The 13,062-nt window shown below is 37.0% G+C and overlaps 1 protein-coding gene across 1 annotated transcript in view; it reads right to left on the minus strand.

The window, feature by feature from the left end:
* Nucleotides 1-4,120: 4,120 nt before the first annotated feature.
* Nucleotides 4,121-13,062, minus strand: part of ANKRD50 (ankyrin repeat domain 50) — a 79,653-nt gene continuing 70,711 nt past the window's right edge. Inside the window, exons 3-4 of the mRNA XM_006887551.1 lie at nucleotides 6,082-9,632; nucleotides 4,121-4,207 (exon numbers count right to left, since the gene is read on the minus strand). Of these exons, the coding sequence (XP_006887613.1) occupies nucleotides 6,085-9,632 (3,548 nt within the window). The 3' untranslated portion in view covers nucleotides 4,121-4,207; nucleotides 6,082-6,084. The remainder of the gene's footprint in view (nucleotides 4,208-6,081; nucleotides 9,633-13,062) is intronic.

Below are 13,062 nucleotides of genomic sequence, written 5' to 3' on the forward strand. Positions count from 1 at the left end.
AAAAGGTGTTACACAAAAATTTTATGTGCAACAAATATATTAAGAACATAACACTTGAAGCTAAATTTTGCTAATGTGATAATGTTAAGGTGAATTTAAGAAGGCAGTAAATTCCAAATGTCTCTATTTTAATACAGTAACACCACTGGCAAGATCAAGTCATTTTAAGATTAGCAAACATATTTGCTTCAGTAGCCACCTCATTATTATCAGTTGGATTTTTTCCAACTCCAAGAGGAAACATTGAAAACATTTACTCATTGCCAAGTTCTTAAAATTATTCTATATACACTATTTTATTTTGTTATACTGTTGTATCTTTAAACTATTTTTCATAACCTGAAAATATTTATAGAAAAAATGAAAAAGTAGACTACAGAGGAAGAGTACTGTAATTATAAAATTAGGTGTCTTTTCCAGAAATCTCTTTGAAGTAAAGACATACAACCACTCATTTATCCATATGGGTAGGTTCCATAAAGTTGTTACACGAAAATTGGAGATACACAAAAATGGATAATATCTTTACATAAATGCCAAATTAATCATCGTGGACAGGGCTGCTTGACTCACAACTCACTGTACACCCTTGTGAAAAATAGATAATAAATTTTTTTAAAAACTTTTATTATTATTATTATTTTTGTGAGTGTACCGTCAAATCAGATCTGACTGGTACAGGAAGAGATTGTCCCTCCTTCCCTGGCAGAGCATCTGGTGGATTCGAACCGTGCGACTCTGGGAAGATAATAATTTTATTATTGCAATAAATGCTCAATGTCTGAGGATAGCTGAAAATTTATAAATGTCTTTGTGTATCTATTGCATTCTGACCAGGGAAACAGGTCAGAAGTGATTAAAGTTTACTGAGTGAAGAACACATACAAATTTTTATTTAGGAAATGCATATGTCATCATAAAACAAAATATCAAATGTAAGATAGTCAATCTCCTGACCATAAAGGGACACACCAAACAATAAACCTGTATAGATGATAGCCAAGGTTAATCTTATTGTTTGAACATCATTCTTTATATATTTTTTATCTCATGCTTTTCTTTGAATCATTTGCTTAGGATTTATTAAAAATAACATAGTAAACAAAATTAACTTAGGAAGAAAAAAAAAGATTTAACCCAAGTCATGACTGTTCTACAGGTATAAGGATAGAATGCAAACAAGATATCCTCTGTAAAGCAAATATATTTATTATGCATTTTCATATACATAGGGATTTTTGCATAATATAATACAGGAAATAAAATAAAACTTTTACAATGTGAAATTCAATGTACAGTTCAGGCTATTTACAGATCTCAAAAAAACCAAGGGGAAAATAAAAAAGAAAGCTTTTGGCTACAACTATATTGGCTGAGAAGTGTAAATGGAGGACATTAAGCAAAACAAATATTTGCATAGGGAAAATAATATTCAGAATCTTACTCTTGTTCCTTAAGTGGCGAACTCTTTTCAGTGAGGACTCTGGTGGGAGTGGGGCAGGGTAAGGGTGCACAAACGACACAGCTGAACTTTGCAGTGTACACTAATGAATCCTGGTTAAACTTCCTTCCAAAATTGTTCCTACAAAAACTTGTACTTGTTTTCCTTTTAATTTTCTGTATTTTATCACTTCCTTTATTATCAACTCCTAACTTTTTAGGAAATGGGAACACATGGAAAGTTGTAAAAATGTTATAGGTACATGGCATCATAGTTGTGTAGTGGCTACAGTTGATTTAAAAAATTTAAACATTCTCATTTCAAAAATAGCTATTTAGGAATTGTATGCCTAGGGGAATCTATTTGTTTTTCTTAGTGAAAAGAAGGCATTTCAGTCATATTAAATTCCCCAGAGAAACAAAGCAGGGCATTTCCAGCACCCTCATCATCCTTCTACCTAAATGCCACTTATGATCTATTCTAAAAAATAATTTATATAAAAACATCCAGAGGAATACTTTCTTTTGAAAATTGTATTTTCTCCCCCAACAGGTTCTCTTCCTACTGTTTCAAGTGTATATGGTATGGAAATGAAACATTCAGCTCTCTGAAAACCCTAAATTCCTTATGCAATGAGTCATATCTCTGCCCTTTGGCCACAAGGTGCATTTTTTTAACAAAATAAAATTAAATAAATACAACTCCAATAATTCAAGGTTAATAGAAAAACTGGCAGCTTTCAAGGGTTCTTTCTAAAGAAAAATACACCTAATAACAAATTATTTCATATTCTACAGTGTTGTAAATGTATTGAATTTGAGATATGAGTAAAGTTGGTAATATGATGTAGTCATGTTAATTAAAAGAATCACTGACACTTTAAGGCTACTTTTCAAGAGTTCTATTAAGTGTATTTAATAAATATCCCATAGGGACAAGAAATGCAATACTTGAAACATTCACATTTATCAATATTGCCACCTTAATAATGACTGAATTTATCTTCTATTCCTGATTATGATATAAACTAAATGGGTTTTATGAACTTTAAAGAACAAAAACAAAAGCTTTATACTAAGGTTCAAGTGGATTATCTCCTGCAAAAAATTTACACATTCCTGTATCTGTATACAATGTATCACGTGTCCTTCATATACTAATATGACATTACTGACCTGTCACTAGGACATACTAGGAATTTTTCCAGTAGTAGCAGTGATTTTGTGCTGAATCTCCAAATTCTCTTTCCTCATTCTTCTTTTCAATAGTATATAGAAAGAATAGCTTGGTTTTCAAGATTAACAGGGCTCAAATTCAGAACCTTGGCCTCTAAACAACTGTGCTGATCATCCCAAACAGACAGACACTGACCCATCAAAAGTAGCACCACTGGTGTAGAGTACATCCAGGAGGCCAGGATAAGGCTGTGGGTTGCATGTTGAACAAGTCAACTATGCTTTTTTTTTTTTTCATCAGCAATTTCACCCTTATCCCTGGGACAAAGCTACCCTGAATGCAACTGGCTAAAGAAGAAAACAGAAAAAGGTTGTGGATAGAAAGGTGCAACTCAATCACTATTATTTATCAAAGAATAACATAATAATCTGTGAGCAATGACCCATGGGTTAGTGGTATGCTGTGAAACATGGTACATATTATTTCATCAATAATATTCATTCAACTAAACCACAAAAATTAATCCAACGGACTCTGATGGGGGGCTCTTTTGGTCATGCAGGGATTTACACAATAAAAACAGCTGTGACAGAAGTCAGCATTAATATTTGTAAAGGTAAATGACATTATACTGAACTGGAAGGAAGAGATATATAAGGGCCAATGAATTGTTCAGGGATCAAAAATCTACCCTCAGATAGGCAGGTGCATCTTCCTCTGCACACATAAGTAACTGAGGCATGGATTTTTCCCTGAGAGTTGTCATGCCTCAGGAATGAAAGTCTGTCTTCTCGGAGTTGGAATGATGAGTGAAAGGAAGTTGAAGTAGCATCCCAGTGAATGAAACAGAACTTTGTTCTGCCCGCTATAGGTGTTTGCTTGCATTTGGACAGTGTTCTCAGAGAAAGGATTCCTCTAAGAAAATTCAAACTTACGCTACTTAAAGCAGTTCCCTAAAATACCACATTTTTTAAAAAAGTCAGTCAATAAACCTTTTTTACCACAGTATATGGCATTTATATAGAAATTTTTTTTTAATCCAATGCTGAAGGTGTAGTGAACATAAAACACTTGCAAAACTTATTTTATTGAGCAACAATATTTTTAAAGATACAAGGAACGGTCCATACACTACAACAATGCAAACATGACTGAAACAGTATGCTTAAATTCCTTTTGCCACAAAAAAGAAAAAAAAAATAAATACAAGGAACACTGCCTTTTCGTATATACTTGACCATGGCACATGCACATTTATCAAATCTTAACTTAAAATACTTTACTCAAAATTTTTTCAGCTTTTAACAGGGAACTGCAGTATATAATCTGCATTTTTTTTAAAAGTGCTTATTCTTGTGTAGTGAATACAAAGCACACAAAATGAAAATTTTAAGCACAGAGTGTTATACTGAGAAGGCAGCCTTACTATTTAGGCACATTACAGTAATTAAGGTAACTGTATTGTAGATATCACATTCTTCTGTGTTGAATCTTTTTTCTCTCCAGCAAGTCGACAGGCATTTTATGTTTTCATCCAGTAGCTGAAGAACCATTTCAATCACAATGTTTTCTGTTTCCCAGACTAGGAAACTAAGGCAAAAGTAAAAAATAAAGTTAGTATGTCATACTTTCTCTGTAACCACATAGTTTTAAGATTGCATATAAGCATATACACGTACGTTTATGTGTGTATGCACACCCGTAAGGGAGCTCTGGTGGCCTAGAGGTACGAAGTTGTACTGCCACCCCAAGGTATACTGTTTGAATCCATCCACCAGTTTCTCTGTGGGAGAAAAAATGGGCAGTGTACTCGTGCATAAAATCTTGGCCTTTGAAAACCCAGTCAGCTACGAGTCAATTCCAACTCAATGGCACTGAACAACAATGGGAACACATATATCTATCTTTCTATTTAACTACAAAGTTAAATAGATGTATTATTTAACCTATGTTGTTATTGTTAAGTACTGTTGAGTTGGAACTGACTCATAGCTCTCCAGCAGGCTTTAAAAGGCAGTAAATCACATGGGAGTTGACAGACTACCTTTCTCCAACTGAGCTGCTGCTGGATTTGAACCACATAACTTTGGGTTAACTTATGGGTCTCTTTGAATGTTGCTATGAAACATTTCTCTTAATTCACATTTATTTTATTGTCTAATACAAAATATTTACACTTTAAGTTTACAAAGAGTACCATCACGATTAAACTTTAAAAGAAATAACACTGGAAAATTAACTACTTTGTACAATCTATTCTGAATTAGATTTATTTGGTCTTCCTTATAATTAGACTGTAGGATGCTTTTATAATTAGAAAATATGGATACTTTATTTATAATAATGTCTCACTTAAAGTGTATTCTCAAAGACAAAAATATAAAAATTTTCAGTTTACTGAAATAAAGGGCCTAATTTTGTTGTTATTGTTATGTGCCACTGAGTCAGCTAATAACTGAACAGTTAGTGAGTTCCAGAAGTTGTAAATCACATGGAGGAGACTGTCAAACTTTCTCCCTTGAAGCAGCTAGGGAGTCGACTTACCTTTGGGTAGGCAGCACAACTCTTTACAGAGAAGTGAATTAAAGAAATAAATACACTTGTATTATTAGCATGCAAAATTTGCTATTGAAATTTTCTAAAAGGAAATGTGTGTCTGAAAAATATCCATAATATAAAATTCTATGTACCTATTTTCTTTCATGAACTTCAGGATAGTAAGTAAAGCTTTACACGGTCTATTTATTTACTAATTAATTATTCTTCAATTCTTTAAATATAATGAGCTCTCATATTAGTTTCCAATACATGCATTTATCATTTTCCTCACACATCTTCTTGGTGGGTGGAAACACTGGCTAAAAGAGTCCTACAGGCATTCTGACATAATCGCCTTTTGATTGCTAAATCTTTAACTTCCAGAATAAAAAGGAAGAAAATCAATACCTTCACACTATCTACTAAATGCTAATTTACACCAGCAAAGAAGATGAACAATTTCAGAAATAACCTCTTCCTCTGTCACCATCAAAGGTCTTTTAAGAGTGAGAGACAAGTGACTAGGAAGTAATTCTTAATTTGGGATCTATGAATAGTATATGCACACATTCATTCATTGAATAAATTTTACAGGGGAAATAACCATACAGTCAAGTGCCCTCCGAAGTATGGTACAGCAACAAATAAAACAGATATAAATCCCTGCCGTCATAGAGCTTACATTAAAGTTGGGGAAGGCAAATAATATACATAATAAATAATTAAAACATGACGTATGGAAAATAGTTAAGTTCTTTGTAGAAAATAAAGCAAGAAAGAAAGATGAGAACTCAAATTTTAAAATGCTAAAATGATACCTAAAAAAAGATTAAATGTGATGGGATGTGGCTACATAAATAAAAATAAAAAAATTCATTTTAAGTAAACTATATATTTATAATTCTTTACAATTAGTGAAATTTTACCTTTTATAATGGTGTCTCCTTTTTATAGTTGAAACTGGGGTCCGAACCCTCAATCTGAAGCTTCAGGGCTTGTTTAAGGCTTAATTCTGTCTCTGAGGAAGGATAGCCTTCTAACACTTCTTGATGCCCTCTATCTTGTATTGTTCGTGGGACTGAAACTCTACCAAGAAAAACCTGGTTGCTTTGAAGATGATAATTTGGATTTGTCATTATTCCATTTCTCTTCTTCTGTTCTCCACTTTGTTGGTGAATAAGAAACTGCTGCTGAGTATGGCCAACATCCTGCTGACTTGTAGGTATCATAATTTTGCACTGAGATTCTGCTGGCATTTGTTTAAGTGGTACACTGGTCCCAGAGTTGGCAATGGGTCCTCTTTTATCAAATTGAGTCATTTCATATTCTAAAACCTTTGGCTGTGAAGAACTGTTCTGCTTAGCTTTTTTCCCGGCAGACCCAGATTTACTGGAATTTTCTGACTTTCCTCCTTTATTTGCCTTAGTTGACTTTAAACTGGGCTTTACTTGACTCCACTCAAATTCACTACTTGGTGAATTATGACTCTGTCCTAAAGACTGTGTTGTGGATGATGGAGAAACAATTGACTGTCGACTTCTACTGCGTGGCAATGAATGCTGCTGAATTTGTTCTGTAAATGACAAGCTATGAAAGCTATCAATCGGCACTGTTTGAGCAGTTGCTGTGGATGAAGTAGTTCTCAAAGACGAATTTTTTGAGCTTTTCAAGGAGTTGTTTGACAGTGATGACTTCTGGCGATCAACTGTGGAATCTGGAGATTCTGAAGGAGAACTGAAGGCATGGGCTGGTCCATTAGGTAATCCACGCAGTGAAGGCTGCATATCCCCTCCTCCAGTACTCCCAGAGCTATTTGACTTAATTGTTAGTGACTGCATTTTTGAAGACACTGACTGGAGAGGTTTTTGCTCCATGGTGTGAACAGGAGATGGGGAACAACCGTTCAAAGTAGCTGCACCATATTTTTCTAATAATTTAATTATTTGGGAATGTCCATTTTTGGCTGCAACACGCATAGCAGTGCGCCCAAACTGATCAGCATGGTTTGGATCAGCACCGTGCTCCAGTAAAACTTGCACAACATCGATGTGCCCTTCCTGGGCCGCAATACAGAGTGCAGTTGCGCCTTGATTACATGTGTGGTCAACTACAGCACCATGCTCAATCAGAAGCTGAACCACCTTCACGTGGCCTTGCCAGGCAGCTGACTGCAAAGCTGAACGCTTTTCATTGTCCGCAGCATTGATGTCAGCATGATAGGTTATCAGCACCTGCACCATTTCCAAGTGGCCCTGCCAGCAGGAAACATGGAGTGCTGTCCTTCCTTCAGCATCGCTTGCTTCTACATTTGCACCGTTTTCTAAAAAATATTCAGCCATTGTAAGTTGGTTTTCTAAGGCCAAAATATAAAGTGTGGGTCTACCATCAGCGTCTTTGTAGTTAACATCAGCTCCATGGCTAAAAAGTAATTCAACAATATCCCTGTGTCCTTCTAAGGCAGCCACCCGCAATGCGTTTCTTCCATCATAACCTCTTTGATCAACATTGGATTTATTTTCCAATAATATTTGAACACAATCATAATGACCTTCTTGGGAAGCTAGTATGAAAGGAATTCTCCCGTCATTGTCAATCTCATTTGTTCTAGCACCTTGCTCAATAAGTGCTTCACATATTAATCTGTGACCTTCAAAAGCTGCCATGTGTAGAGGTGTCCATCCGGCATCATCTCTGTGATTCTCATCTAACCCTCTATCTAGCAGAGTACGTACCACTTCGACATTGCCTTGTGCTGAAGCTATGCTGAGGACTGTCCTACCTTCACTATCAATACTGTCCACAGCTGCACCCCAAAACAGAAGTGTGTTTACAACTGAAGCATGACCCATAGATGCTGCCGCTAACAGAGGTGTACGACCATTGTTATCTGTGTGATCCACATCTGCTCCACCTTCCAGAAGCAAGTCAACCACATCAACATGTCCTTCGTAGGCAGCTACGAGCAGTGGAGTCATGCCATCTTTGTCACAATGGTCTACTTCAGCACCTCGGTCGATGAGGAGGCTCACCACTGATGCATGCCCTTTACTTGCAGGCACACAAAGTGCAGCCACAGAGAGTGCAGTCCTGCCGTCAACATCCTCATGATTTACTTCCGCTCCATGGTCTAGTAGGTGTTCCACAATTTCTCTATGTCCCATATATGCTGCTGCTATCAAAGCAGTTCTCCCTTCATTATCAGCTTTGTTGACTTCAGCACCATGTTGTAGCAAATTCAGCACAATATCCTCATGTCCACCCCATGCTGCGGCTCTTAAAGCTGTTCGGCTATCGGCATCTGCACAATCCACTTTTACGCCAGCATAAAGTAGGGCAGAAACGACTTCAGTGTGGCCACCCCAAGCAGCTGATCTTAACGCTGTCCAACCATCCTGGTCAGTATGATTAATATTTGCTCCACACCCAATCAAACAATTAACCACCTTAGTGTGTCCTTGTCTAGCAGCTAGGGTAAGGGGTGTATGTCCATGAGCATCTTCTATCTCTAAGTCAGCTCCCCTAGACACAAGCAAATTGACTACATCAAGATTGCCACTGTAAGCAGCATTAGCCAATAATGTTCTTCCATTTGAATCACACTGATTTACCGAAGCTCCGTTATCTAATAATGTTCGGATGGAATCTTCTCTTTCTAAGGCTTGTCTGACTATACATGATGTGCGATCATCTTCACTGTTGACATGAGCACCAGCTTTAACCAACAGCTGTAGAACTTCTTGTTCCTTGGGTATTAAAGTAGACAGAGAGTCCCTGACAGGTGTGCCATTCCATATCATCCAGAGAGCCAACTCAGCTGTTTCTAATTGTAAATTGGAATTAATTAAGTGCAAGGCAAATTCTTGTGCTTCCAATGGAGTTAAATCCTTGGCTTGACAGGTATAACTCATAGCCAACATTCTGTGTCCTTCTGCTGCATTACATAAATATTTCTGAGTGCAGTGTTTCACATCCAAAAGCCACTCTGCAAAGCTATAGTGAAACAGTATTTTAGTGTTTCCTAACCCATCAACAAGAAGCTTGGAGAGGACATCTAATTTACGTTGAAAGTCTTCCAAAGTTAAAGACATATTTTTAGTCCATACTGCATGATATAATTCTGTTATGGTCAAAGGTCGACAGGCTGCAAGAATAACATTCAAAATGGGCTGAACCTTTGCAAACTGTTTTCTTACAAAAAGTCTCTGACACAGCCATAGATACAGACCATTTAGAGTTCCTGGAATATCTCGGATCTCCCTTAACATGATGAAATTTTCAACAACTCCATCTAGAACTCGTTCCAGATAAAGAAAGCATCCACTGCTTTTAATGTGCAGTTGATTTAACATCTCTGCAGTTTCTTTTGTGAGGTGTTGTCGCAAAGCTTCTTCTTGATCTAACCTATGAAGAATGTACTGTTGAACATCCTTGACAATGTATGCCTTCCGAAGGTCATCTAGACTTATTTTTCGAAAACCTAGGAAAGAAAGAGAAAGGCCTATGTCATTAACTGAAAAATATTAAAGAAACTGCTATACATTCAAAAGAATGTCTTCACTGTCCTGATTTTCAGGGGTAGAAAAAAAATTACTAGTAAACAAGTCAGGACTCTTTAATTTGTAATTCAAAGGAGATCAGAGGTACAGGAGGTAAACATTCTGTAGCTTTTTGAAACTACTCTTGAGGAAAGACGGAGAAACAGTTACTTCTATAGAGATCTGCAGCCTTGGGAATCTTAAGAGAGTAATTTCTGCTCTGTTCTGTAGCATCACTGAGACGAAAAGGACTGAATGACAGTAAATGTCGTGTGTAAATTATAAAGCTTTTCGTATGTCTGTAAAAGAAAATTGATGGTAGATAAGCTATTTTCCTATCTATAAATGGAATTAATATTCTTTTTGTGACGCAGTATTTCTCTAAACTTCATTATGAGATAGTAAGCCTTACCTATCTTATGTACCATGAAAGCTTCTTGCTAAGATTTTCTGAAGTTGCAGGAGATATAATAAAGTTTGTCTTTAAAGGCTTACCCTTCCATATGAATACATTGGAATGTACACCAGCTTTATCACCTGATTGAATACTTTCATCCAATTAGAACATCACATATGACTGTGTTTAAGTGACATCATTTTATGTACTACTGAATTAAATACAATCTCAAGATTGCCAACAAACAGCTTGAATCATTTAAGACGCAACGAGGTCAAATATTAGCATAGTGCACAGAAAGCTGCCCTACTAACCAAAACCTCTCCTCTCTGCTACTTAAAAATCTACTGTTTGCTTAAGGAAAGATGTGCAATCTCTTCCTATGTGGTTTCCAGAATCAGAAAACTACTGGTCAGTTCTGAATTGATGGCAATGAATTAATTATAAGTCAGTAGGCTCAATGTCAAGAAGACAAAGTTTCTCACCACTGGACCAACTGGCAGCATCAGGATGGATGGAGACTGAAATTGTTCACAGCTTTAGTTTCCTTGGCTCCACAGTCAACACTCCTGGCACCAGTAGCCAGGAAATTAAAAGATGTATTGCCATGGGAAAGTCTGCTGTTAGGGACCTCTCCAAAGTACTGAAGAGCGATGGTGTCTCTCTGGAGACTAAGGTATGTCTGATACATATGCATATCACTTGTTAAACATCAGAGAGTTGGATAATGACTAAGAAGGATAGAAGGAGAATTGAGCCTTTGAGCTGTGGTGCTGGAGAAGAGTATTGAATGTACCATGGACTGCTAGGAAAACAAACAGATTCATCCTGGAAAGGGTTAAACCAGGCTACTCCTTGGAGGCAAGGATTCTGAGGCTCCACCTAACATACTTTGGACATGTTGTAAGGAGGGACCGGTCCTTGGAGAGGGACATCATGCTTGGTAGGGTGGAGGGACAGCACAGGAGGGGAAGGCCCTCTATGAGGTGGATTGATTCAGTGACTGGGGTAATCAGGATGGGTGTATCGGAGATGGTGCGATTGGCACAGGACAGAGCAGAGTTTAGGGCTGTTATACATAGGGTCGCTATGAGTCCCAAGTGACTCGACGGCACATCACAACCACAACCACAACAATAACAACATTATTAGGGAGCTCTGGTGGCCTAGTTGCAAGAAGCTGTGCTGCAATCTCAAAGGCAATTGGTTTGAGACCACCAGCTATTTCAGCGGAAAAAATGGACAAATCTCTTCTCATGCAATTAAACTGCCTCTGAAAACCTGCAAGCGGTCAGCTATGGGTCAGTTCTGACTCTACAGTATACAACATCAACAACTGTAAAATTATAATAATAGGTCAATAATGGGAGCTCTGGTGGCCTGGTGGTAAGAAGCTGAACTGCAATCCCAAAGGCATAAAGTTTAAACCCACCAGCTGGTCCTTGGGAGAAAGATGTGCAATCTCCTTCTGTGTGACTGACTGTCTCTGAAAACCCACCTAAGGGTCAGCTATGAGTCAGTCTGACTTGAGGGTACACAACAAAAACTGTACAATGTATATGAACTTTATAAGTAAATCAGTATAAAACTAAATTTTAAATTAAAAAAAACCTGGTAAAATTAAAACACATTTAAAAATAAAGTAGTTAAGGTTATCTAATACTCACTTTGTTATTTAAAAAACAGCAACAACAAACTGATAGAGCTGATTTCACTCACAGCAACCCTATGGAGAAGAGGAGAACTAACCTAGAAGATTTCCAAGGCCATAAATGCTTACAGATACAGGCCACCTCATCTTTCTCCCACAAAGCAGCAGCTGGTGAATTCAAAACACCAACCTCTTGGCTAGCAGTTGAATTCTTTAATCAACAGAGCTCCTAAGGGACCACAACTTTATTATCTAAAAGACAGTGATAACATGGTTTTTAAAAATTATGCATTAATCTCACTGAAGTAACAACTCTTAAGTGAATCAACTCACAAAAAGAATCTATCTGGAAGTGCATCAAAGGTTAGTACTGTTTATATGGGGCAAGAGTCCTTTGCTCAAGTAAATAAATCTACAACCCTCCACTCCAAAGACAATCCCCCCAATAGTCTTTTAATTTTGTGGTGAGAAGTTGTTAGGAATTCTGACAAAGCAGTAACACCAAATGTGTGTTCTAAAAGATCAATCAAACGGTGAATAACGAGCTAGCATTAGAGGCAAAACCTTTTAGAAAGGTTATGATAAGAATCTAGATGAGAACAACTAAGTGCTTGAATAATTGTAGCAGTATTAGCATCAAGGATAAAAATAAAGGACATATTTGAGAATTAACATGAGCTAGATGGCACAGAACTGATAACTTGGAGATGGCAACAAAGAAGACAAAGTTGATGTTAATGCACGAATTTGCCAACATAATGGAACAAATAAACTGATGAAAAACAAATGGAGGGGAAAAACTTGCTTTTGTAGTACTGTGTCTGAGGTATTTATGTGACAAATTTCTTTACAATCACAGCCTACTAAGATTAACACAAAAATAAATAACAAATTTGCATTATGCATGTCTGCTGTCAAGAGCCTCTCCAAAATACTAAAGAGCAATGATGTCACTTTGAAGACTAACAGGGAGAAAGATGAGAAATTTCCTTCCATGTGATTGATTTACTGTCTCTGAAAAGCCACTTGGAGCGTCAGCTATGAGTCAGTTCCAAGTCACCAGTACATAATAACCTTGGCTGACACACAGTTTTTTACATATACATACACACTCCACTTCTCATAATCTGTCCCAATTAAGTCTGTGTCCTGAGTGGCATCCACTTCCGAAATGGCTTGCCTCCGGAAACTCTATGTATGAACAGTGCTCAGGCTGTTCGTTCATAGGGTCACTATGAGTCGTCTACGACTCAACGGCATCAAACAACAATAACAATGACGACGACCAAGAGAGAGCTACGTTGGCCTAGTGGAAAGGAACTAT

The sequence above is a fragment of the Elephantulus edwardii genome, unplaced genomic scaffold (genome assembly GCF_000299155.1).
Source record: "Elephantulus edwardii isolate Elephantulus edwardi_28Jun2011 unplaced genomic scaffold, EleEdw1.0 scaffold00058, whole genome shotgun sequence".
Lineage (NCBI taxonomy): Eukaryota > Metazoa > Chordata > Mammalia > Macroscelidea > Macroscelididae > Elephantulus > Elephantulus edwardii.